The 27,050-nt window shown below is 37.7% G+C and overlaps 4 protein-coding genes across 5 annotated transcripts in view; 1 reads left to right on the top strand and 3 right to left on the bottom strand.

Moving 5' to 3' along the window:
* Positions 1 to 857: 857 nt before the first annotated feature.
* On the top strand, positions 858 to 3,834 carry LOC131319983 (galacturonosyltransferase 8). Its single transcript, XM_058350495.1, has 3 exons — positions 858 to 1,253; positions 1,570 to 2,811; positions 3,210 to 3,834. Exons 1-3 carry the CDS (start codon positions 1,071 to 1,073, stop codon positions 3,483 to 3,485), a joined length of 1,701 nt encoding a protein of 566 aa, XP_058206478.1. The 5' UTR covers positions 858 to 1,070; the 3' UTR covers positions 3,486 to 3,834.
* A 4,182-nt stretch (positions 3,835 to 8,016) lies between these two features.
* Positions 8,017 to 13,300, bottom strand: LOC131319974 (nuclear transport factor 2-like). Of its 2 annotated transcripts, none has more exons than XM_058350472.1 (10): positions 13,107 to 13,300; positions 12,907 to 12,977; positions 12,499 to 12,636; positions 11,518 to 11,809; positions 11,156 to 11,433; positions 10,578 to 10,755; positions 10,333 to 10,454; positions 10,189 to 10,254; positions 8,989 to 9,055; positions 8,017 to 8,620 (listed from the first exon to the last, which is right to left on the bottom strand). In XM_058350472.1, the coding sequence occupies exons 2-10, from the start codon at positions 12,943 to 12,945 to the stop codon at positions 8,346 to 8,348; spliced, it is 1,455 nt and encodes a 484-aa protein (XP_058206455.1). In that variant the 5' UTR covers positions 12,946 to 12,977; positions 13,107 to 13,300; the 3' UTR covers positions 8,017 to 8,345. The 2 variants fall into 2 exon arrangements, with proteins under 2 accessions (XP_058206455.1, XP_058206464.1); XM_058350481.1 differs by having other exon boundaries at positions 10,189 to 10,251; positions 13,107 to 13,270.
* Positions 13,301 to 14,460: 1,160 nt separating this feature from the next.
* Positions 14,461 to 27,050, bottom strand: part of LOC131319943 (nicotine N-demethylase CYP82E3-like) — a 51,918-nt gene continuing 39,328 nt past the window's right edge. The window contains exon 4 of the mRNA XM_058350421.1: positions 14,461 to 14,473. The gene's annotated coding sequence lies outside the window, so the exon portion shown is untranslated. The remainder of the gene's footprint in view (positions 14,474 to 27,050) is intronic.
* Positions 15,002 to 21,191, bottom strand: LOC131332086 (uncharacterized). Its single transcript, XM_058366148.1, has 5 exons — positions 21,158 to 21,191; positions 20,438 to 20,552; positions 16,024 to 16,679; positions 15,412 to 15,674; positions 15,002 to 15,140 (listed from the first exon to the last, which is right to left on the bottom strand). Exons 1-4 carry the CDS (start codon positions 21,189 to 21,191, stop codon positions 15,424 to 15,426), a joined length of 1,056 nt encoding a protein of 351 aa, XP_058222131.1. The 3' UTR covers positions 15,002 to 15,140; positions 15,412 to 15,423.

Here is a 27,050-nt window from a genome sequence, read left to right as displayed (position 1 = left end):
GATATATATTTTTCCTGTAATACTAAAGAAGATTATTGACGACAAAAACCTATCTTATAGTATAACAGTGTCAATGTCACACACAGACATTTGCAATTTCATAATAATTATTCTCGTAGAAATCAAATGAAATCAAGCTTCAAATCCTAATTAATTGTGATTGACTAATATATATAGTAAGTTCTATTAAGTATCCCCTTAAAAAAAAAAGTCATTTTGCAGGTGACATTCCAAGTACTAATGCCATGCAAAACAATTTTTTAAACCGAAGCTTTCACTAATAAAAAAGAGAATACTCAGTGCATGAGAATAATTTAATTTAATCCAAGCTTTAATAAAAAAAAAATTGAATTTAATGGGAGATTAAGAGTAGTAAATGCTGATTATCACACACTAACTGGGATAGGTTAGATGCTGGCATACTGCTACCACAATCGCATACCTTGATTGTATTTAAGGAAGGAAAAATGACGGCACTGTGAATTGGGTACCAATGAATTAAACCCTCACAATAAATCGAGATACACGTAAACCAGTTTGAATACCTGGAGTACTATAAAAACTTTAGGTTTGGATAAAATAAAGGTGAAAATGAATTGGGTACCAATGAATTAAGGATGGTGCTGTGCAGTGGTTTGTGCAGTATCCTATTGTGCACTATCTAGCCGTCGGATCGTGCATCCAATGGCTCGAATCTTATCTCGACAATGAATAATTCTCGATCGTTGATTGTCGAGATAAGATTCGAACCTTCGAATGTACGACTAGCCGGCTCAAAAGTGCGCAGTACGGTATTGTGCACACAGTACCTGCATGAAGGCCGGTCCCAATTATTGGAACCTGGCACTGGACCAATCCACACCGACAGACACTCTCACTGTCACAGCAGATAATCACCCCTTTCTTCACTTTGCCAGTTGCCTCCAACTAACTCCATCATCTCTCCCCCTCCTTCACGAGAGAGAGAGAGAGAGAGTCCGGCTACGAGCAAACACTCACTCAACACAAATCTCCTCTTAACTCTCTCTATACTTTCCATCCCTATCAATCAAGCAAGCAAGCCCTAGGAAATGGCGAACACGACGACGCTCCGGAACTCCCGCGCATCGCTCTCCGATCGAAGCACCGGATTCAGAGCCCCCGCGTCTTTCATCTTCAGGATCTTCGCTTCCGCCTTGACCGTAGCCGTTTTCATCTTCCTCACACTCTCTCTCCTCTTCACTTCCTCCTCCAATCCTTCCGGTCTCGACATCGTAAGTACACGCATTCCTCCATTTCTGTATCCTAAGTTAGCATCATTTTCTAAAGGAGAGTCCTTTCTCACCGAATCTCACGATTGTGATGAGATTTGATGAGAAAGGGACAGAAGCCAATTAAAAATATAATTTTTTATACTCTTCTCTCCATTTCTCGCTAAAAATATCATTTTGATGAGATTTTCTTGCCAATTAGTGTTTTAATTCCGGTTTAATACTATATAAGTAAGCATTTCTATATTTCTGTATCTGTAGTTTGCGTCATTTCTAAATGTCGGTGTGTGTATTTGGCGTGATTTCTCTGGCGAATTAGGGTTTCAATTCGAACGGAGTGGGATCGATCAGGAGATCGGTGCTCGCGCTCAAATCCGATCCGTTGAAACCACGGCTGGATCAGATTCGAAAGCAAGCGGACGATCACCGATCACTTGTTCTCGCTTACGCTTCGTACGCTCGGAAGCTGAAGCTCGAGAACTCGAAGCTACTTAGGGTTTTCGCCGATCTAAGTCGGAACTACACGGATCTGATATCGAAACCTGGATACAAAGGTCTTTTCCACTCGGATGTGAGCTCAATCGACGAATCCGTGCTTCGACAGTTCGAAAAGGAGGTGAAGGAGAGAATTAAGGTCACGAGGCAACTGATAACAGACGCGAAAGAGTCATTTGACACTCAGCTTAAGATACAGAAGCTTAAAGACACAATTTTCGCCGTAAACGAACAGTTAACCAAGGCGAAGAAGCAAGGGGCGTTTTCGAGCTTGATTGCCGCGAAATCGATCCCAAAAAGCCTGCATTGCGTCGCTATGAGGTTGATGGAGGAGCGAATTGCACATCCAGATAAGTATTCGGATGAGGGGAAGCCGGTGGTGCCGGAGTTGGAGGATCCGAAGCTTTACCACTACGCGATTTTCTCGGATAATGTTGTGGCGGCATCAGTTGTGGTGAATTCGGCGGTGAAGAATCAGAAAGAGCCGTGGAAGCATGTGTTTCATGTTGTGACTGACAAGATGAATCTTGGGGCAATGCAGGTTATGTTTAAGATGAGGGATTATAATGGAGCGCACGTCGAGGTGAAGGCCGTGGAGGATTACAAGTTCTTGAATTCGTCATACGTGCCAGTGCTTCGACAGCTTGAATCCGCAAACCTGCAGAGGTTTTACTTTGAGAACAAGCTAGAGAATGCGACGAAAGACACGACTAACATGAAATTTAGGAATCCCAAGTACTTGTCGATGTTGAATCATCTTAGATTTTATTTGCCTGAAATGTACCCGAAATTGCACAGGATACTGTTTTTGGATGATGACGTGGTTGTTCAGAGGGACCTTACTGGGTTGTGGAAGATAGATATGGATGGGAAAGTGAATGGGGCTGTTGAAACTTGTTTCGGGTCGTTCCATCGGTATGCGCAGTATATGAATTTCTCCCACCCTTTGATCAAAGAGAAGTTCAATCCAAAAGCATGTGGATGGGCTTATGGGATGAACTTTTTCGATTTGGATGCTTGGAGGAAGGAGAAGTGCACAGAACAGTACCACTACTGGCAGAATCTGGTGAGATTCGATTTCACTGGAAATTACTTCCCTCTTTGAATTACTAATGAGTTAACCAATACAAACCTTTGATGTGTTGTATTATATGATTCATGGCTACCTTATTAAGAAACTTAAGTTATTTGAGTTGTTGACTAGTTACCCACTCTTCAATTGCACAGTGTCATGAACCAGTGAAATCTTGTGGTATGTTTGCTCCTTCACAAACACCATACTCTGGATCATCTTGTCTGAGATTGCCAGAAAATGATAAACCATATGGTACCAGCTAGTAAATTTAGGTTATGTCAGCGTTTTGCTTGTTTTTTTCTGCAAAGATTAAGGGCTTTTTATTTGTTGAGTTAACTGCTTGACCATTTTTTTGCTATAACTGACTAGATGTTTAATATTTGATGCAGAATGAGAACCGGACTTTGTGGAAATTGGGTACATTGCCCCCTGGCTTGATTACATTTTACTCCACAACAAAGCCGCTAGAAAAATCTTGGCATGTTCTTGGGCTTGGCTATAATCCAAGCATAAGCTTGGAAGAGATTCGCAATGCTGCAGTCGTGCACTTCAACGGGAATATGAAACCGTGGCTTGATATTGGCATGAACCAATTTCGGCCACTTTGGACAAAGCATGTGGACTATGACAATGAGTACATCCAGGCCTGCAATTTCGGTCTTTAGACAAAGGCTTGTAGTTTGGAGCATACACTTGGGGATCTGCCAATGCTTAGTCCTGGTGCAAGCGTCTGTTCTGCGAGGCTCATCATGTCTCCTTACACGTAATTAAGTGTTCCTACTAGTGCCTTTGTAGCTTAGTATCTACTCGAGTATGCCAGTCTTCTTTTGCTATATTTGTTCGTAGTTCTGCATCACTTGTTCATATATCGTTTTATGATCAAATTAATATCAGCTAAATGTCTAGTTTTTAGAAGTTCATAAATTTTTGCTTTTCTGTTGAACACTTAAATACGGAGTACTTGCAATTAAAGAGGAGCCAACGTTCCAATATATTTCATTTTTTTGATTGCAACATAATGTCATTGCTGATTGCTAGTTTGTCTGTCTACCATTTGATTATCTTTGTAGGAAAGTATTAGAGCCATGCTATCATTTTGTTTTGATCGGCTTGAGCCATACTATCTTTGCTGATTGGTACTTTATTTGTCATTTCTATTTAATAGCTTCATAGGGAAGTACTAGAGTCATACGACTCATACCACTTCAATGCTTTCAGTTCTTTACCAGGATGGTATCCATGATAAAACCCATGGAAGGAAATGCTACATGCCATAGCGAACTCTAATCTCTGCCTAATGATTAGTAAACTTCTATCCCTACTAGAGCCAGAAGTTGTTAGTTTTTGAATTTTCGGTCAAAGAGTAGGAACGGGGATCAAAATACTCGTCATACCTGTAATAACTAGGATTAGGGTGTTATTTGCTTTAGTAGGCAATGAGGACGAGCCCCAAGTTGCACACAATTATAAGAAAGAGAAAGATAACCCATGGTCTCAATTCACGTGGTCCTTCCATTTAAAAATATTTCATGTGCAGCTTGGAGATAACAAAAGTTCTCCTATTTGATATGTTTTTGAATGGAAGGCTCATGTGTGTTGCAACCATTGGTTTTTTTCCTCTGAGATATATTAGGCAATATGCATTGTCAAATGCAAAAAACAGGTGGCAAACGATTGAATTGTGAAGACTGCCGTAAGATCATTATGAGTCATCAGATCTCAATCCTCACTACAAGTTTTGGTAAAGGACGATGAGTATGATGTCAGTCTCCCTCATGACGTCGTGTGAAATCCAAATTTGGTGCTGGAATGTGCTCTGATGGCAAATAGTTCTTACAATATCAAGTGTCCAAATTAAACAACAAAAGTTGAGGTATCCAATTTTGTATAGGTTATGTTAGTTCAGGAATTGTATTGGCTTGTCTAGAGCGGAAAGAAGTTATAAGCTACATGTTGAACATCTCATTTACAACACAAACAAAACGTACCCAAAACAGGGCACAATCTTGCCTCTCTTTCTAGGTGTTGGTATACAGATAATATCTAAACTTGATGGTTAAATTCTCTGTTCTTTCTCTGAGAAGTGAGAATTTACCTCAGTAGAAACTGGAGGTGGCAAGGGGAATGAAGGATGAAGAGAAGAAAAAGGAACTAGAAGAAAGGGACGATTCTTTGGGTTTTCCAGAAAAAGACAATCCTCAATGAGATGCTGCAAACAAAGGCATCAAGAAGTGTTTTAGTCCAAGAAGAAGTTCCCATGATTGAGTTTAGGGACCACGGTATTTTGTTGATTTTCTAAAGTGATTTACGGGTGTTACTGTTCCTAGGTGGGCCATTATGGGTGGCTTTTGGTATGTGTAGACACCACTATGATCTTAGTAGTCTGAAGGGTTAAAGTTCCCCTTTTTAGTACATGCCATGGAGTAGGATCTCAGCTCTTAGTCATTGGTGAACGGCTAAGTAATTCATCTGTTGGAAGGAGTTGAGCTTTGGGAATTTTTTTCATAAGGTCATGGTAGTACTGGCTGGTTCGGTAGACATTCAAAAAAGATCTTCCCTTCAGTTTCACATCATCGGGTTGATCAAAGCTAGTTGACTTAAAGTTGTTACCGTGTGATTGTCTAATGTGCGCCCACCTTTTGTATTTCTAAATAATGCAATGGTGACGCATAAGAGGATAAACAACTTGTGGTAAACAAACTTGGTCAAGGCAACATTATTGTGTGAGAGAGGTCTTTGCTGGGTTTTGTAACAGTCTCATTCCTATGGTGGTGTTTGATTTGCCATGGTTAATGGAACAGTTCACCCAAAAGAATGTCTCTCTTCTGGTAACTAATTTAACTATTTTCCTTATTAGGTATTACTGCCTTCTTATGAAGGACAATGGTGTAGTTCTTGTTCAATTTTTATTTATTTATTTAAATTTTTTTTTTTTTTTTTTTGAGGACTTGTTCGTATTAATGAAGTATCACATACGATGAGACATAATTGGGGGCTTCAAGGGTAAGTGTTGTCTACCGTAGTGTTTGCACCATTAAGAAAACCGCGAATTGGGAATGCAATATAAGGTTGAAACTTTTTGAGGACTTGTTCGTATTAATGAAGTATCACATACGATGAGACATAATTGGGGCTTAAAGGGCAAGTGTTGTCTACCGTAGTGTTTGCACCATTAAGAAAACCGCGAATTGCGAATGCAATATAAGGTTGAAACTCTTGGGAACAAATCTGCACTGGGAGAGATGTTGGCACTGTTTCTAACAAATCTCCTCTGGGGATTTTGAATATGAGTGTTGAAGATTGCTCTTTCGATTTAGTATTCAAAGAGTAGTAGCGTGTTGTGGTGCATCAAGTTAGACCAATTTTTTTCTTTTGGGTTGTCCTCTTACAACGGAGAACGGAAGGAAAGAGTGAAATTACAGCAGCAGCAAATTTTATTTTATTAAATTACAGTGGCAGCAATTGATCTCTGTGATTGAGACACCCTTCCGTCGTAACATGTTTTTGGGACTAGATGCTTACAGTTTAGATGCTAATGGTGTTGATTTATTCGCAGGAACTGGAGAGGTATCATCGTCCTTAAAAAGTTAAACGTGGGAATGAAATGGAGTCCTGTATTTTTTTCACTCGTACGTGGTCGACTGAAATTATTGAACTTTAAGAGTATCTGGGTGTTGTTTGTGATGACTTGAGATGGTGAAGGTTCATATTCATCCCCTTTCTGATACAGTAACAGGAAAACCATTGCTTGCAACGTCTGCATTCCATATATTTTCATTTGCTTTCTCGTTCACTACTAGCAGCAAATCAATCTCTCTCTCTCTCTCTCTCTCTCTCTCTCTCTCTCCATGTTGATTACATCTACATGAATGCAACTTTCTGAAAATTTGCTATTAAGCTAATTACCAGACAAGTTCTGTTCCTTCTTTTGTCCATGAAGTGCGGACAGAGTGAGTCAAAGCAACAAGCATTTGTAATTTTGTACCAATCCCAAGAACTTAAGCCGAAAAGGTCCAAACGGCATTTGTGCCACAGTTCTTGCAAATCAAATGAAATTTCCGATTCTGTGGGGGACCAATACAAATTTTCCCAAGCCGTTATGAGAGGTCAGCATCCGAAGGCCAAAACCCATTAAAGACCCCATAAAATAGTCCCTTGGTCCCAATTTTTTACTCCCTCCGTCCCATAATGTTTGTCCGGTCCGCAAAACGAAGACGTAAAAATAATACAATTTTTGCAAGAAAAATTTAATTTTTTTTTCAACAATTCATTAGATATCGATGAAAATTTTTAATTTATGAAAAAAGTTTAAATTTTTTCTTAAAGGAAATACATTATTTTTTAGTCCTCGTTTTGCGGACAGAACAAACATTTTAGAACGGAGATAGTATTTTTTTTAAGAATTCGTGCCATTTTTCAATTGAATATGTTTTGTAATATACTCCCTCCGTCCCCTTATTATAGTCCAGTATTCCATTTTTGGCTGTCCCTTAATAAGTGTCCATTTGGTAAAGTTAGTGGATAAAAGTTGGTACATTGTCTATTTTGTCCCTAAAAGTAAATTTCATTTTGAAAAGTTAGTGAGTAAAAAGTGTAATGATGATGGGTAAGTAGGAAAAGTGAAGGAAAAAGTTGATGTGAAAGGTATAATGATGATGTTTTTTTAATAATTTCGAATTACGAAGTAGGACATTTAAAAAGGGACGGAGGGAGTAGTATAATATTTTATAGGTGATTTTAAAAAATTTATTTGAAAGAACTAGTAATTGATATCTATCAAATAAGATCTGTATATAAGAAAAATTATCAATTGAAAAGTATAACTAATTTTTTATCCTATTAAAATAGAACGAGAAACACAAAAAATGAGAACAAAGAGAGTACTTAATTCAACAATACTGACACGAAAATAGTATTTTTTTTTATAACCAAGGGTCCGTACTAGTTCACGTGCATCTTGACAAGCATATAGAAGTAGCAAGTATTCAGGAATGACAATTTGAGGGTGTTCATCTATTGGCTTCTAGCAGACATAACTACACATGTACAGTTATATGGATTACAATGCCATGAAGCCTGGAGATATACTCCTCATATGCAGTACAAGCAATAAAATAAAATGGCATAACATATATCCGGAAGACAATATACCAATCCTGCACGAGCTGACCCGATAAAAAAGATAAAAGACGAAGATAGCTGCAATCATGTATCATTCCCACTATGTATCAAAAGCCATGGAGCTCTAAAAGAGACTCTTGACCGAATCCGAAATGCCCACATAGCAAATATAAGCAAACCCTGGGCAGCACATACGCTTGTAAACTACCAAACAAAATCTACCTCAACTCATCTTCTAGTTAACTTATACCTCGCCCAATAACAGGGGAGAAATGTGCAACAACAGTAAGGATATTAACCTCCAATTTCTTGACTTCTACTTGGAAAAAAGGGTAAGGTATCCCTCCATTTTGAAAGGGCCAAAAAAAACTACACTAATCCCTCACTGACCACCTCTGGTTTCCTCAAGCAGAAGCAGACACCTGTGGTGCTGCAGTTTTAGCTGTTCCGTTAGAAGCCATCCCACCACCACGATTCATACGGCCATCATTACTGCCCATGTTATCAACTCTTTGATATCCACCACGGCTAGAAAACCCACCTCGATAGCCACCCCTAAAACCACCATGCTGTGTCCTGCCGAAATCACCACGCGTGTTGCCTCTGACATTTCCATAGTTTCCATCTTGCCTGAACTCATGTGCCCTTGCAGTTGGATACCGCCCCCTATACCCGTTCACTGAAAAAGATAAAGAAGATAGCTATAGTAAAGAAAGCGGGATTTGGATATGCCAAATGAACAAATTGATCTTTGAAGCTGTCGTAAAACTTCATTTTTACTGTTAAGCAATCAAACCAAGTTGGACTCAGGGACCAACCAAGTCGGACTCTGGGACCAATCAGCCCCAAAATAACAGATAACCCTCTTTCTTAATCAACAAAGTATTTAGTTGACAGTTTCCGATGTATTGAAAAAATAAGTATTCAGGTAACCAAACTTGCTCACCAATCACATAGTGCCAAAAAACCTAAACAAAAAGGGTATTTCATATTCAGATTTTCCCTCAAACTTAAAATAGTGAAGCTGCATGATAAAACTTGACTTGCCTCGGGAACAAGTAGACCTCTTTTCCTCAACAACAGCTCGACGTCCACCAATTGAAAGAGGGGAAGCCTAAAGACAAATTTTGCCACAAACAAGAATAACTATACTTCAAGATCGAAAAGCTGGAAGAAATTGAATCCCTGAACAGAGGAAGAATACAAGCAACATTGCATGATTAACCTCCAGAAGTCAGCCATGAAATCTGACGTCCAAAGCGTAGTTTAAGGGTGTTAGGCTGTTAGCTGTTAAACTCCTTTTGACCCATTTCATTGGCCAACCCACAGGCAACCAAGCTTGTTTGCCCATGCTGGTTCTTATGGTTTGGGCAAATCTACTTACCCAAGGGTCGAACAAATACAGCCTCCAGACAATATTAACAAAATAAGATTCTAAACCACATAAATTATAGAAATTGGTAAACCCCAACTAAAATGAATTAATGTGGTAGAAACATAATGTTGAGTTGTTTGGGTACAGAACCTGGGTACCAAAAAAAACAAACCCGATTTGCCAAGAAACAAATTTGAAAGAAAAAGTAAATCAAGAAATGTTTAAAGAGTTCTTCCTTCAGCTCGACCAACCGCTGGCCTCGTGTTGAGCACTTTTTCTGTCAAGGTTGCTAGATTCCTATATATTGTTTTGCCACCCTAAATTTTCGGTGGAGGCGGTAGAGATTGGAAGTAATGCATCTCAATAATACGAGAGAACAAAGAAAGTACATTGTAAATTGCTCTAGGGCCATGCAGCATATACTATAATATCATGAAATGCAAATCACATTTAATTTGAATTAACTCAAGAGTAAGAGACAATTGCACGAACAATATTATTGAAGTCATAAACATTAAAATACATGTCACCTACAATTTGCAAGCAAACAGTGACCTTAAGAATATGCATGTTAAGGTTAATATGAACTTCAGTACCTCAATGCAAATTCTGTAACTGATCACAATTAAGTAGTGAAGGTTTCATACTCTTATCATTGACGCAGCTTATTTATAAACTTTAACTTTAAGGAAGTGGGAACAATTAGAACACATAAGGCAGCAATGCTATTTTTATCTCATATACAGAGAAGCCAGAGAATTTCAAGTTTAAACAGCAGAGATAATTACGAGCCATCGATCTTCTCATTCCAATGATACACCCATACAAATTTGGCACAGAGATCTTTTCATTAAGCACAGATTAATTTTCACCTCAATTGCTCTTTGCGCAGCTGTTGCCACCTCAAATTCCACAAAGCCAAAACAGAAAAAGTCCTGCTATAATACATATACCGTTTAGTACCGATTACAAACATAACCATATGGATCGACTTGTAAAGATCACTTGGTACATACTTGGTTACTCCGAACTTGAATACCGCCACTCTTTATAGCTCCAAACCTCTTGAATTCATCCTCAAGCAGGGCAGGTGTTATATCATAAGGCAGATTCTTTACGTAAATTGAATAACCATCAGCTGCCAAAAAAAGGGAGGGGAGTAAATAGGGATAAATAGATTCCTCAATTCCAACCAAAAGTCACTTGTGAAGTGAAAGGACATTGAGGAAGTAGCAACCAGAACAGAAAAATGGCTGCATACCTTCTTCCTCTTGATCTTCACCATCCTCTATGGCATCCGGACCAGAAACTGGAGTCTCTGCCACTGAGGCTGATGCCTGAACAATGTTCTCTTGTTGCTGCTCTTGGCTCTTTGCAACAGACTGCCGAGGAGGAGGTGAAGGAGATAACTGCACATCACTCTCCTTCATATTCATGACCTGAAAACGCCAAACAAAATAACTGATGAATTGTCCTCTAAATGCACCAACAGTAAGGTTCAGGTACTACGTAATAGACCAGCTAAACACCATCTATACCCAACCTCCATTTTAGCACTACAACGTCATACATATATGTATTCTCAAACCCAAAAAAGAAAAAAAAATACCCTACATATATGTAGAAATTACACAGGTGCAACGCCATACATAAGCGTATTCTCAAACCAAAAAAAAAAATATATATATATATACACACACACACACACACACACACACACACACACACGTAAACATGTAGAAATTACACAGGTGCAATGTCCCCTTGTAAATCATGTAAGTTCCTCCCACGGTGACAAAGACACTAAAATCACAGTGTACTGGATCAATGATTGCTTACAATAGCAGCATACGACTTCTTTGGAACTTCAATTTTGGATTGCGATTCAACCACAAGCTGTGATTCATCTGGTACTTCGTCAATAACCTCAGGCACTGAAACCTCTTCCACAACTGATACCTCCTTGTAGTCCTCTTCAACAACGGATACTTCTTCATTGTCCTCTTCCCAACCTGATAATTCTCGATTGTGGGAGGGATTGGGTGCTTCTTCCCTATTAAGTTCTACGGGGACCTTTGTTTCCTCAGCGACATGAATCTCCTGCACAGGAAACTGATCTGCCAACCACACAGAAAACAGGGCTTTCGATCAACCAGACAAAAGAAAAATACGCAGCAGGGAAATTGGAGCTTAACAATTACCCTGCTTTGGAGAAAGAGGAGCCCCCATGTCAGTAGAGGAATTCTGGTTTCCTCTAAGATGATTGATGTCCTCTATGTACCGAAATACGTCATTCAAAACAAAGTAGCCTTTTTCTTGTGGCGCGAGGAAGAAAGTTTGCGTGAAATTCCTAATGATCATGTTATCCTTCCCCTCAAAATACCCAATTACAAGGACATGCACTCCCCCATTGTAAGATTCCTGTGCATCCACATATGTAATCTCTGCTCTGTATTGGCCACAGTTAAGGGACAGTATCTTCTCATTGATAGCCTGTGAAATCAGATCGAATCAAACATAGAAAGGAGAATGGAGGAAAGAAAGAAAAAAACTACTCAATTTCTTCCCCTTAAAATTACCCATAAACCGTTATGTTGATTCACGCTTTCTTTACAAATGGAGTACGGAGGAAAGAAAGAAAAATTATGCAGAGAGTTTCCTTTTGGTCATTTGGCTGTGTTGAGAAATAGAGAGGATAACAAACATTAGAACAAATAGTTGGAAATTCGAACTGCAGAGGGGGGGAAAAACTGCGTAAGGCAACAAGGGAACACGTGAAAAGTTATGGATAAGAGAGGTTAAACTTTTTCTTCATAATTCATGTCCTTCCTTTGTTCTCCATTCTGTTTACCCTGTTGTTTGGCTTTATATTTCCTTCCTTTCCTTTATTTCTCAAATAACTAAGTAGACCTCAAAAGTAGGAGCAAAAACAAGATGAAGAATCACAAACTCTTTATTATTTTCCATCCCGGGACCCAGGGTTGTACACCAATGCTTCTCTAAGAGGTGAAAGATGAACTTATTGCCCAACAGAACAACAGCAGCAGAAAAACATGAAATCACCAACCTGTTGCGTAAAGTCAGGTCACCCCTACAACCCATAAAATGCTTAAACAAGACGATACCAATTCCAATGGAATCAACATTTTTCTACGGACATACAAATAGAAAGAGGGCAACACCTGCAGCGTTGTGGTCGTGCTCATTGTCCCATCATCCTCGGGACGACCCAGTTTACTCTCTTCCTGATAGAATCGATGAACGAGGCCCGGCGATTGCTGTTGTATGAGGTAGTATTGCTGAACAAACGCATTAGCAACCTAAAAACCATGTACGAAATCCATTTAAAAATCCAAACAGGCTTAGCATGGTATACATCTACGCCAAATGCTAATTTCCACTAAAAGTCGACATAATGTACAGTACAGACGCAACCGTTCTTCAGCCATTTAGGTTTTTACACAATGCTCGTTACAAATGGAATCATTCTTCAGCCATTTAGGGGAATAAACAGTCCAGCGAATCAAACACTACTGTAACGTAAAAGCAATAACGGAATAGTACACGAAAGAAATGAATAAGATACGTACAACTTGAGCAGGGACTCGTATTTCTCGCGCCACCGCCATCACGGATAGACGTACGGACAGCAATAAAAAGCCTATCGAAGTCGAAATCGTTACTAACTATCAGAACAGCTACGGAAAAACCCATTCGAAACCCTAACATTCTCATTCATGCACTGATCTCGCAAAGAAGCGCAAAAAAGGAACGGAAATAGAACGCGTACCTGTAAGTGAGGAGAGAGAAAAGGTTCTTTCCTTCTCTCTCTCACTCTCTCTCTAGGGTTTTTGCTGAAGAGGTGGAAGGGAAGGGAAGGGAGTAGGAGAGAGAAAAAGGGTTTCTGAGATTTATATAGAGAGAGGTTTTAGAGTGAGGGTAGTGGTTACAGAGATTCCACTGTTAATGGAGTATTACACCTGGATTATGTTCTCTCTCGAGGGATTATTATGGTTTTCTAATCTCTTGTTTTGGGGGGTTAAATACGCTGTGAGTCCTTCATGTTTGATTCATTTTCATATTGTTCGTAATGTGCTTTTTATACCAATGTAGCCCTTAACATTTCAGATGTTTGTCAGTGGTCACCCAAACTCAACCGACATATGGACACTTTTTCCGACGGAAAATACCACATCCATTTTTTGGTCGGAAAATGCCACGTGACACTCCAAACTTTCCCCAAATCAACTCTTTTTTCAATTCTGGTTACTTCTTATCCATAATTAAAATGTTGGACGAATGTGAAATTACAATCACCTTGCTTGGATTGACATTTTGGGAGTAACTTTTAACTCTCGGCACAGTTTTCAATAAATTTTTCTCTCTATCTCTCTCCACTCATTACCACTCCAACTCTCAAAAATAACTTTCTAAAATCTAAACCAAACAAAGTGTGTTTGTCAAATAGGTAGATGAGACGGTGAACCGTAAGTAGGAATGTGCATGAGTCGTGTTGGGTGGGTTGAGACCATATCTTTTTAACCAATCCATAATTGGGGGTTGACATTTAGTACTATACATGTCCCGATATCTCTCACTTTAGAAATGATGCGTTGGGTTAATCTTCAAGTGGTTTTACTCAACAACTTGGCGGATTAAACATGAGAGCTAAATGAGGAAAAATAGTAAAGAAGCCTCCTTTTGTTTTCTTTTTGTCTCCCTTTATCAAAATTTATAATAGTATAAAAGACATAGAAGACTCACTAATTGACGAGAACAAGACCAAGGAAAGAGATGTTCTATATGCTGTATGTTTTTAAATTTCGCATGTGGAGTTATGGGTATGATTGTATAAGACGATTTACTAAATTTGACACGTATTACTTAATTTAACAAGACCAAGGAAAGAGATGTTCTAGAACGATAATACTTATATTAAGTGTCGGGTAGTGTATGGGTTACTAAATTTGACACGTATTTCTACAGATCCGCTGAAAATAAATCTTTCACTCGTGGAACCCAAGGTCCATCTTCTTAAGTCCTTAAGCCACGAATCTTTGGCATGAGTCGGTTTGGATTGGGTCAGCTTGCCCAACTGCCAGTTTTTTCACATCCCTAACTGATTAGGATCCACATCCACATCCTCTCCATTACATTCTATTGGTGATCTCCATTCCATTCAATGTGTCGATGATACCTCAAGTATTTCACAATGGACGTCCAAGATGATCCTGACTTTTTGAGTTTAATGAGACTACTTCGTTTTAATTACTTAATTTATAAAATCTAACCATACAATAGGGACTTTTGTGCAGCTCCAGAGTTTCTCGCCATTAAATTCAGATATTGACGAATGTTGCCCACACAATAAAACACTTTCTTGCCGAATAGCAAATCTCTGTTCTATTTTGAACCGTCAAAGTTATAGGTATTCTTATATTTGTTTATTAGATATATGCACAAAGGTAAACGCTACATAAAATCAGCATATTTCTACTCGACTACAAATAAAATGAGCATATTGTTTCATACAATTCCTTTCGATTAAAAGCTTAATTGATAAATGCAGTCAATTAATCAAAACGACGCAGTTTTATTATTATAAAATAAAAAGGTCATAATCACCTTAAGCATTCACTGGAGAAATACATGAGTTGTCACTGCTGCTGTATTAAATGAAAATGAAGAACTCCATTTCGCGAGTGGAATGGAGAGGATAGGATGTGGGATTGGTTAGTGCAAATGCCCTTTTGTTTTTAAGGCTTGTTATTTTGAGGCATTGCATCCAAAGTCTTAGCTTCGTCTTAAAAAGGAGGGTTGAATTCTGAAAACCAAACAAGACTAACAAAGTAAACCCAAAGCTAATTTTTTTTGTTTAAGATACAATCGGTAAAATGTTTAATACTAATAATAAGAACATGGTAGTAGTATTAATTACTTAAAACATCATCTATCATTTATAGTTGAAGTTCTTTCAGAATTTTGTAGAATCCACTAGTGAAGTTTAACAACCATTGGATGATCAAACGGCTTGTAAGAAGCCCTTGTTGAAACACAGGGCATTTGTGAAAGGGAAGGCGTATCGAGCCCCTGACCTCCGGCTGCCTTCAATGGGTTTGGGGATTGAATAGGCTTCTCATCTGGATCTGGGGTGCCTTTGACATGGTTCCTTTATTTGGGCTGGACCGGATGATATGGGGCGAAACTGCGTTGCCAGTGTTCGCTGTTTTACCGGTGGCTTGGGTGGAGTGATCCGTTTGGTGAGAGGGAACACCGTGCTCGCCTGTATGTTTCGACTGGGATTGTTCTGCTTTGCAATGACTTGAATGGCTTCCAGTATCACTGCTGCTGGTGCCACCTGCAGAGATAAAAAGGAGGCAATTTCAAGTCTAGGGCCAAGAGAGGAAGATTCATGAGCAGCAGAGGAAGTCCAGATTCGATAATGGATCGATCCGAGGCTAATAAATATTTAACGACTTCAAATGTTGAGACAAATCCATCATCACGGAACTATACTTTCTGAAAAGCTTTTGCACATAATCTGAAGCTTCAAGCTTGAACTTCCCTCTTTACAAAAAAAACATCAAAAATTGGGGAAAATAATGTTAAAAGATGAGGCTAGTTTTTGGTTAATGGAAACAGCTCCTGAAGCAAAAAAAGGAAATTACTAAGACAAAATCAGAAAACAAAAATTTTGAAGGCTTTACCTTGCTGGGAACTGCTCTGATTTTCCGAAACGAAAGAAGAACCGCAAACCGGAGACCCATTCGGCACTGCAATCCGATTCCTACCATCGTTACCACAATCTGAAACCCCGTCATTCTTCTCGCTCCCACCACTACTCCCTGTCGGACCCACACAAGGCACAACACATGATGGTGCAAAATTGTTTCCTCGGAAAACGCATAAGATGTCCCACACCGCCACTCCAACACATAAAGTACTAGCACATGCGACATAGACAATCCATCCGAGTCCGTATGGAATGAAGAAGGACACAATGCAGGCTAGGCAAACAACTCCTGAAATCGGAGCGAGACTGTTGAGGAGTCGATAGCAGTAGTAGAGAATACGCCACATGAGAATTTGTTGTTGTTTCCCGTCCAATATGATTGGTCTAGTCCGAGCTGCTGCGAAGCCATAGATGGAGAGCGCTATGACTGAAAAGGTCATGGTGGCAGGGCGGGAACGAAATGGATTATCACTTGTATTTTGAAACTTCACCTCGGCGAGGGCTATCAGTGCTGCAATAGTGGCCAAGACCACCGTAGGGTTTTCCGTGGGCCAAGACAATTCTGGTTGCCTTCCCAACCGTTCTGGTTGGATTTCCAACAGTTCTGGCTGCCTTCCCAATTCAGGTTGCCTTCCCAATATTCAAAGCACCCACAGAGAAAAAAGTTTATTAGAAATGGATCAGACTACTTCAATTTTAGAATACTAGTAGTATCTTTGAACATCATTGACACAGTATGGATTACACAGTTTCATCCTTCAAAAAAATTGACACAAAACTAAGAAAAGCAAAGAAAGAAGTTACGTAGACATAAAGCTATCAAATACTACTAAAGTTGAGCACCTATCCTAGGTTATCCTAAGTTAAATCGAGAGAGCCGAATATGACATTTCACGCTAAGACACACAAGGCTATTAAGAGGCAAAGAAAAAAAAAACAAAGAGAAAGAAACAACGAAGGAAGATTAAAGGAAGTGGTAACAGAGCCGCACATGTTTGTGTTAAGAAGACCCTTTCTTGTGGTTTGTTCAACATGTGGACTTTCATTTTGCGTCCATGGGTTCTACGCGTTCTGAAGTATAGATGTTTTTGTCTGTCAGATTAATAAAATCTTTTCACTTTTGTGAAAAATAAGAAGACAATAATATATTGTCACGTATATAAACATGATTTATAAGGACAAGGTGTCTCTCCGTACAATTTTTTGAATAAGCCTGAACATTCATTTTCGTATAATTAATGTTATTTAAACAAGGGACTAAAATTTTAATATTTTTTCAGTTGAGTACCTTGAGGTGCCCTATATCCCGTAATTCAATTCTTCATCAGATTTATAAACGGTAGGGGAGCACAAACAATAAACATAACAACGAAAAAACAATAATAGGAAAAAAAAAGAGTTGAGCAGAATCTAAGTTCAGTTTCCTCAAATCAAAAACTAAAAAAACGATAAACAGAAAACACAAAAATGTGACTAAAAGAAGTAGGCCCCGTTTGACTAAAGTAATTTTCTGGATTAGTAATATTTTTTTCCTTTTAGGGAATTGATTTTATTGCTCTCCTTTTGTTAATGACACTCTCATTCTCTCACAAAATAAATCATCTACTCAAGACACAAAGGGGAGTGACATTTACAAAAAAGGGAGTGGCAAAATCGGACCTGGAGACCCTGCCAAGCAGGGGTGCTTGGCAGAGGGTGCCGAGCACATCTCGGCCGTCCAAAAGTGTTTTAGACGGCCCAAATGTAAAGGTACCGAATGGATTTAAAAAACCAAAAAGGAAAAGAAAAAAGATGTTTCGATCCAGGCTGTTGATTTCAAGATAAACGGCCGGATTGGCCGTTCGGCACCCGCTTGGCAGGGGTGCCGCTCGGTAGGGTCCCCGGATCCGGCAAAATCACTCTCCTTCTTTTATCAGTTTTGCGTCAATTTTTTAGATGATGTATTCTTCCTAGAAAAGTACTCCTCAAAGTAATGACCAAGTTTGGCTTCACATTTAGAATTACTATTATCTTTAGCGAATTTTTGACAAATTTGATTCATATTACTTCACTTTTTCAAATTAAAATTAACACAAAATTAAAACAAAAGTATACAAACATAAAACAATCAAATCCTAAAGTAGAGCCAAACCTATAACAGTGTATCGTGGGTTAGAGGAAAAAGGAAAAAGAAAATTAAAGGGCCCGTATTTATCCAATTTCAATCTAACGATGTACCATGGGTTAGAGAGAGGAAATGTGATCAACCATTGGATCAAATTTGGATCCAAATTGTGATAAGGGAAAATTATAACGGTAGTTTCAAAATTCAAGCTCTCTCTCCTTTTCCTTCTCCTCCTCCTCCTCCTCCCAAAAAGGCCAAAATCCTTCCCATAGCAGCTCTCAGTTAACCTCTCAACTCTGTCTCCTCATCCATAACCGCCTCATCTTATCCCCTCCTCCTAGCTTGCCGATTTCAACCGCACGACGATGGAAGCTTTACTGTTCGAAGCTGGACGGAGTGGGGTTTTGGAATTTTGCCTCTCTCCCCTCTCCCTCTCTCTCTTCCAATTTTGATTCCTTTGACCAGTCTTTCTTCGTAAGACTCTAGTCTCTACATGTAACAGATACAGATATACCTTCAAGACCCAAAACGACATGAAACAATGAAAAAAAAAAAAAAAAACGAAAGTGTCACTGTTACATGTAGAGACCAGAGTCTTACGAAGAAATGAAGAGCTGAAACAAAAAAACAGGGGATGAGAAATAGAGAAATATGGTGATATCTAAACAGAGAGGGTCCAATTCCCGGGCATCACCCGTCGATCCCTACCTAATTATATGATCGTTGTTAAGCTTATGTGAGTATGTAACGCGGCAGTTTTGTATAACATACAGTAACAAATTACAATACGCAAGTAAAGTGCAGAGTAACCAGAGAGAGAAAGAATCTTTACTGCATTCGTTGATCTCCCTGACGATCATCATCACGGCGTATTTCAGGACCTCCGTGACAAAAACTCAGACTGGAATTATTTCCGGAATTGATCTCTGGGCTTCGAAGAAGAGAATGGTTTTGCTGAAGCTTCTGCATGGTAAACTGTGTGAGAGAGAGAGAAGGATTATGCTAAAGGGACGAGCTAATGAGATCGCTAAAGGCAGACTATGGGGGTGTTTGGATTGTCCATTTTTTCATTTTCCGTTTCTCTTTTTCCTGTTTTAGCTGTTTGGCCAAGAATTCCAACCATGAGAATGAGTTCTCTAATTTAAAGAGAGGAGAAGAGTAGTGAATAAAGAGGTCCGCAAGAAGAATAGTGAAAAAAAGAGGTCCGCAAGAAGTCCGCAAGAAGAGTAGTGAAGTAGTGTAAAAAAGAGGTCCGCAAGAAGAGTAGTGGAAGAGTAGTGAAAGGCAGGAGCTTTTTTTATTCTTCTTTTGCGGCTGAGAAAAAGACAGTCATGCCCTCTCCGTTTGCACATACTTTTTTCGTCCTTAAATAAGTGTATGGCTCGTAAATATAGGCTTTCAAAAAGATACATTTATTTCGTTAAGAAAATAAAATTTTTTCACAAATCAATAGATGACAATAAGTTCTATTAGATTGTGAAAAAAATTTAATTTTTTTAATAAAAAATATGCATGTTTTGTAAAGTTTAATTTTACGCGTCGAACACTTATTTAAAAACGGAAAAAGTAATACCCATGCCCAGTCTGCAAATCAGCACATGCTTCCTACCAAGTGTCATATCATGAGCTACGTACTCCTAGAAGGGAAAATTCCTTCAGCATAAGTCTGAAAGAAATCAAGGTACTTTAATTCCAAAAACCTTATTTCTAATTTCAGCAAAAGAAATGAATTTCGATTGATACTATAGTTTGAAGTGTTCTTGTTTTTTTGCAATTACTTCTATTTAATTTAATTGTTATTTTAATTTAAAAGTCAAAACATTGTTGGAGGAAAGTAAGAACAAAAAATATCGGACGGCTCGAATGAGCCGAGCGGATATCACGTGGGATATATCCGCTCCACTAAAAAATCCCTCGCCCATTAGAATTGCTTCATATGTGATGTCCTGCTCCTTCCGTATGTGATATCTAGGGGTGTAAACGAGCCGAGCTGAATCGAGTTTTGGCGAGCTGGAGCTCGGCTCGTTTACTTAATGAGCCAAAACTTCGAGCCTTAACGAGCCGAGCTTAGTCATTTACTAAACGAGCCTCTTTAATCGAGTCAAGTCTTCCTTAATGAGCCGAGTTTTTGTCGAACGAGCTGAGCTCCATTCGGCTCGTTTAGTAAACGAGTCAAATACTCGACCTCGGCTCATTTACTTAACAAGCCGAATCAAACCGAACTTTAATGAGTCAAACCGAACCCAACTCGCGAACTGCTCAATTCATTTACCGCCCTAGTCACAGATGTCCTCCTCCTTTTGTTCCCATAATATTTGACCGGCTATATCCGCCAGGTCCTACTGTCCAACTACCAGGTCCTACTGTCCCACCATACACACAACTGACAACACAGCTATCTGCCGAAATATCGTATAACAGTCAATTTCCGACTTACCAAATAAAAAACGTCTAACATTCCCTTTAGCTCTTGCCTTTGTCATGTGAGGTGTTTGTGAGCTTATTTTTTAGTTTTTCATTTTTAATATTTTGGTTTTTTTATTTTTTGGATTATGGTCAAAAAGTATTTTATATCTGGTAAAATATTTGTATAATATGTGCAAAATACATTTTGCAGCAGGAATAGTGTTTGAGAGATAAGAAATGAAAATGCATTATGTGATATTTTTTACTATATTACCCCTGGTTATAAATGTAACGACCCGGATTTTTACCATAATTTTTTTTAATAAAGAAATTATTTTTAATCAAATAGTCTATAGTAATCGACTAATTATTTAAAAAGTATTATTAATAATAAAACTAATTCTTTTTCTTAAAAAGATATATGCAAATATAATTATCTTATCCTATTTTTATTTTTTCCAATTTGCATGCATGCACACCTCTTCCATCTCTCACTCTCCTACTAAGTTTCTACTTTCTCCCTAACCCTAAAATCAAGCCAAATTCATCTATTCCAAATCTCATGAACCCAACTCCATTAAATTCACTTTTATCCAACCTCTTCCAAATTCACCTATATAACCCCTCTCCATTGACCTACGAAATTTACACCACAATATTCCTCACGCCCCACCAGTCCAAAAGAGAGAGAAAAACCAGAGAAAATTAAGCTTCAATCCATGGAGTTTTAGAGAGAGAAAGAAAGAAAGAGAAAAGTGGGTTTCGTACCAAGATCCAACCGAAACTCAATCCGACCATTCCAATCTCTTCCTACTATTCCTAGCATCACCAAACGTCGTCCAATTCGGTCCCAAGTTCCCCTGATCAAAGAACCCGAAGTTGTCTTCTCCAAATTCTAAGTTTTGGTTTAAAATCAATTCGATCCAATTCAAGATATTATAATCCATTCCAACCCCTTCTCCAACTATATTAAGTGTTTATATGTTTAACCCTTATGTCCCGAATGAAAAAAATATAGTTCACCGCGCGTTTTCTGCCGTATTTATCAGTTTGATATTATTTTTGAGATTGACACTTTTTGTAATTATTCACTAAGAAGATGACCATTATGATATTTATTTTACAATCTTTATGATATTAATATTATAAAAAACTACTTAATTGATATTATTTTCTTACAATGTAATATCATATTAGTATAAAACGTATTAATTATATCATTTTAATTTATATACTCTTATTTAGTAACTTTAAATGTTTCGAAACCACTTTTCGACATTCCAAACACTATTTTTGACACCCGGACTAATTTTTTTTAGACTTCTCACACTTCAAAGATCATAACTTGTTAATTTAATTTTTTTTATTTATTTTACTAATTATTATATTTTTATAATGTTTCCAAACAAAATTTCCTTACGACCTTATAAACCTTATTATAAATGTCCGAATAATTTTATTGACTCCTTACCTTCCGAAGATGAAACGTTATTAACCTCGACCTATCTTATTTATTAAATAATTTATTATCATTTATTTTACTTTCAACAACTTTCGTTAATATTATTATTTAAAATAATCCAGCGGCCCTCCGAACCCAACTCTTGACACTCAACTGGTTGCGTAGGACTTTTAAGACTCTTATTAAGATCATGATTAATGTTCTAATGTTTTTATCTAATTAAGGTATTTAATTGGTTTTTAAAATTAATCTATTATCTTACAATTAATTAATAAAAGCCCAAAAAATTTAATGCTTCCGATTTTATTCCCAAAAATCGGGGCGTTACAAAACGAGCCGAGCTCTAGCTTGCCGAAGCTTGATTCGGCTCGGCTCGTTTACACCCCTAGATATCACATACGAAAATAGCAGGACATCACATATGAAGCAATTCTAATGGGCGAGGGATTTTTCAGTGGAGCGGGTATATCTCACGTGATATCCGCTCGGCTCATTCGAGCCGTCCGATACATTTTTGAATGACTCTAATTAAAACTCTCTCTCTCCTCACACTCCAACACTTTATCTCTCATTTTCTCTTTCCAAATCTGAACCGTTCAAAAATAAAATGAACGGTTCGAATATTCGAGCGTGCACCACGTGATACCCGCTCGGCTCTAAATTTTTTTCCCTAATAGGTAAATGCACGATTGAAACTATTTATCAAGCGCTGGATTGTGTGGCATTGAGGGCCCGTTTGGTTGCTGCTCTATGGACGCTTGACTTGCACGCTTGACTATTTTTACAACGTCCATCGTCTCACACGTCTTTACCCAAATTACAAAATTAACCCTACGGGCCTACGCAGAGCAGCACTTCATTTGTTCTTTTCAGACTTTGAATAAAAAGTACTCCTATCACGGTGAATTTTAAAATTATTTACATGTTGTATAATTTAAACTCCATCCATCCTAAAATAAATGTCTGGATCACAAATTTAGGCTTTTAAAAAAATACATTTGTATTGCTAAAATATTCAAAAAAAATCACAAATTAATAGATATTAATAAGTTCTTTTAAAATGTGAAAAAAGTTTGAATTTTTTAACGAAAAATTGCATATTTGTGAAAGCCTATGTTTACGGGGTTGAACATTTATTTATGGACGAAAGAAGTTATAATTTTTGTGATCTTAAAAATTTTATGTAACAAAATTAAGAGATCTATAAAATGAGATACATATTGCATATGAAATTCATAGGAATTAGCAAAATGGTCTAGGATTGGGACTTAGGGGTTTGTTGATTTGTTCTTCTAAGTTTTCAGGTTCAATTCTCTTTGCCAACAATTCTTGGGGTTATCTCATTCCATTTGTAAGCGTCGGAAATGACTGTGGGATAGACTGTATGGAATAGTCTGTCATGCGCACAAACTGGCTTAGGACACCCTACATTACCAGTAAAAAAATATAATCATATGCAATATGAACATTCTTTTTTGGGACGAAAGAAATATCAAAAATGGCAACATCAATTCTTTCGATTTTTTGTCCCTGCTAAAATTGATTGAGTCGACCAGCTCTTATCAACATTTAATTAAGTTGATTTTGTAATAAACTTAAGGAGTAACACATTTAAACCAATTAAACGGGTCGGAGCATTTGTGTGAGACCTAAAAATGAATCGCATATAGTTTAGTGTACATTTGGTGTACCCAAATTTGTTTTCAGGACATTCGATATCGCACTCGTAAGTTTGTTTTTAGAGCAGTTACAGGGGTGATATTATGCAACCAAATCCACGTGACACTTTGGGCTCAACAATCACATCGAGACAAATTAATAATTATAAAAAATTTCAACATAAACTAAACAAAAAAATTACAAAAAATAGAAATATTGGATTAACAGAGTGAAAATTTAAGAAGAATAACTATTACTCCATCCGTCCCAGTTTAAATATCCCCTACGAAAATTTGTGCATTTCCAAACTCCAAAAAATATTATTTCTATATATAATTTTATTTTTTAAACCAAATTAAAGAAGTCAATGTGTATTTTAATTTGATGAAAAAAATAAAAGAAATAAAATATAGTAGCATATTTTTTTTGAACCCAATGTTTGGTTCCTTTATTTTCACCTTCTCATTAACTCACTTTTGCATTTTGGATGTTTGGCTTGTCCATTAGAGCATCCGCATCGGCCTCAGCTAATTTTGAACCAAATTAATCCTCAAAAATCACTTTTCTACTTTAGCTCTTCAGTTTTTAACAATTATACAGCATCAGACTTTTTACTCGCACTCTCTATCATAATTTTTTAATATTAAGACTAGTGTGCACAGTGCAATGAAAATATTAAAATAACTGTGAACAGTGAAATAAGCGTGAACAGTGAAATAAAAAATATTAAAATATTGAGAAGCAAATGAATAGTTGCTCGGGACTTTGCACGAGGTACTGTAGCATTTGTTAAAATTTGGTTAAAGTAAAACGCTACAAGCGAGGCTGATGAAGGGATATTTTTAGGGATTGACTTGCTACTTTAGCTTAGAGAAGGGAATAGAGAGGGAGGTGTGGATGCTCTTATACAATCCATTCTAACAAAATGAGTTAACCGATTTTCATTTTCTAGGAAAGAAGCCAAAAAAGGTCTGGAGGTCCTTTTTGGATTATGGGATTTTCATATTCTCATTTCAATTACTAAAATACCCTCACTCAAGTTAGGTAATTACCACTTGTACCCTCACATTACTCTTATCTTTTATAGGTGTACTATTTTTTGCTTCAGTTGGTAATTTTGTTTATTTTTCAATAACGACGGTTTGTGATTTTTTTTGGTTGTCTATATAGACTGTGATTTTGGTTAATCGTCAATTTGAGTTAATGATTTTTTTTATTTCAAATATTACTTGGATGATATTTATACACCATTATTAAAAACCACGGGCAACATAGTAAAAACTAACCCATAATTTATTTTCATTTCATATCTCCCAAACACTACCACTATTTCAAAATATATTCTGCACGTATATTTCAAACACTCCTATCATATTCAAAACACATTCTGACTATAATCCAAAAAAACAAAAAGCCAAAAATAAAAAGCCAAAAAGTAGACTTCTAGACATCCCCAGAGTCTGTTCTATTGGCAAATAGTGAGAGTTAATTGAGACCTTTGTAAAACTTGAAATATTTCGGGGAAAATTTTGCTTTCTGTCCATATCAAATATTTCAGGAACTACAGTATTATTTCACCTGTGGTATCAAATACTCCGTATTTCAGGAACTATTATTTCACCTGTCTGTATCAAATATTTCAGGAACTATTATTTTAGAGAATCGGTAACAATGAATGCAATTGTCTTGTCTGCCCTTTATTTGTTTACAAAATGACAAATTTAACCCCAATCACTTTAAAGTTCATTACGCTTAGCAAAAAAATGACAAATTTAACCCCAATCACTTTAAAGTTCATTACGCTTAGCAAAAAAAAGTTCATTACTCGAGCATGAGAATGATGTACGCGTACAGTGCTAAGGGGGTGTTTGGCAACCTCATTTTTCCATTTTTGCATTCCCATTTTGGGTGTTTCGCAAGCCCATTTTGAAAAAAGTCAGTCAAAGAGTATCTTATTTCCATTTTCATTTTCGTCCGTGCTAGTATTTGATTTCTAACTATGAATAATTGAGCAAATTGGGTAGCGATTATGATTTGAAAAAAGTTGGGGAAAAAATGTTGCGACGTTAATCCCTGTCCTTTGTAAGGTATAATATCATCGTTACTTTCTTCTTCCTTTTTTAATTTTTTTATTATCTATTAAAAGTTTTTGAAATTTTGAATCCAATAAATCAATCTTCTTTGTTTGCCCGCATGTTTTTCTACTACCTCTTGATTTGGAAATTTACTTCCCCTTCTTTCTTTTGAAAAAAAAATAATGCTTTCAAAAGTGAAAAAACATAAATTTAATTTACTTTGTTCGAGTCACATGCTTTTAAGTAATGTCACTGGCGTTAATTTATATCGGATCGACTATGGTAACTTATTGGCATGGCACAGCCAGATTTATGCAAGTAAATTGTGTAAGAAAAGGAAAACCAAACAAGAATTGACCAGCGGTAAACAGCATCGTAAATTATAATAGTCACAACATAATTAGACAAAAAAAAAAAAAAAGGAGTACTACACAAGGAAAAAGCGAATCTTTCGTTGGAAGAGCTCATGCAATTAACGACCATACACAAAGTTTCTACCAATAATTCTCAATTTCTTTCAGACCTTGCCTCTGTCCAATTTTGGCAGGCATAGCGGTACGAAACAAAACCAACGAAAGGGGATTCCTACGCCTTGAGTTTTTAGCTCATCATCCCAAAGCGGAAGGAATCACCGTAATGTGATGTGCCTCAGGGGATGAGTAAAGAGTAATATCCTTGCCCCCTGCATGCTCCACAAACTCAGCCGGGGAGAATGAGCTTCCATGGCAGACACAAACGATGCTCACCTCCGTTTGGGTATATAGTATGTACCTGTACAAGAACCCGGTAATGGTTTTCGCATCTGGGCCGTTTCCTGTTGTTGAAACACAGGGCGTTTGTTAAAGGGAAGGGGTATCGAGACCCTGATCTCTGGCTACTGCCAATGGGGTTGGTGATTTAATCGGCTTCTCATTTGGATCTAGGTGCGCCTCTGACTCGGTTCTTTTATTTGGGCTGGATTGGATGATATGGGGCGAAACTGCATTGCCGGTGTTCGCTTTTTTTACCGTTGGCTTGGGTTGAGTGATCCGTCTGGTAAGAGGGAACACCATGCTTGCATGTACTATATTTCAACTGGGATTGTTCTGCTTTGCACTGACTTGAATGGCTTCCGGTATCACTGCTGCTGCTGCCACCACCTGCACGGCTGGGGTGAAAAACTGTCCTCCATATATGCTGCATCTCTTCTTAATCTTCTAAACACTAATTTGTGTGATTCATCCCGATAATCTGAACCGTTCAACTCGTGGCAATCGTTGAAAATTTTGCTGGCAAAAAAAAAAAAAAACTTGATT

This window comes from Rhododendron vialii, chromosome 1a, assembly GCF_030253575.1.
Source record: "Rhododendron vialii isolate Sample 1 chromosome 1a, ASM3025357v1".
Classification (NCBI taxonomy): Eukaryota; Viridiplantae; Streptophyta; class Magnoliopsida; order Ericales; family Ericaceae; genus Rhododendron; species Rhododendron vialii.
This window is presented reverse-complemented; position numbering and strand designations above follow the sequence as displayed.

Coding starts and splice junctions, on each gene's coding strand:
- LOC131319983 (XM_058350495.1), top strand. CDS start 1,071: ATGGCGAACACGACGACGCTCCGGAACTCCCGCGCATCGCTCTCCGAT. Junction 1,254..1,569: donor ATCCTTCCGGTCTCGACATC/GTAAGTACACGC, acceptor CTGGCGAATTAG/GGTTTCAATTCGAACGGAGT. Junction 2,812..3,209: donor ACCACTACTGGCAGAATCTG/GTGAGATTCGAT, acceptor TATTTGATGCAG/AATGAGAACCGGACTTTGTG.
- LOC131319974 (XM_058350472.1), bottom strand. CDS start 12,945: ATGGCGGTGGCGCGAGAAATACGAGTCCCTGCTCAAGTT. Junction 11,810..12,498: donor GCACGACCACAACGCTGCAG/GTGTTGCCCTCT, acceptor CTGATTTCACAG/GCTATCAATGAGAAGATACT. Junction 8,621..8,988: donor GAGGTCTACTTGTTCCCGAG/GCAAGTCAAGTT, acceptor TATCTTTTTCAG/TGAACGGGTATAGGGGGCGG.
- LOC131332086 (XM_058366148.1), bottom strand. CDS start 21,191: ATGGAGAGGGGTTATATAGGTGAATTTGGAAGAG. Junction 16,680..20,437: donor ACAAAAGGAGGAGGACATCT/GTGACTAGGGCG, acceptor AATATTGGGAAG/GCAACCTGAATTGGGAAGGC. Junction 15,675..16,023: donor TCAGAGCAGTTCCCAGCAAG/GTAAAGCCTTCA, acceptor TTATCTCTGCAG/GTGGCACCAGCAGCAGTGAT.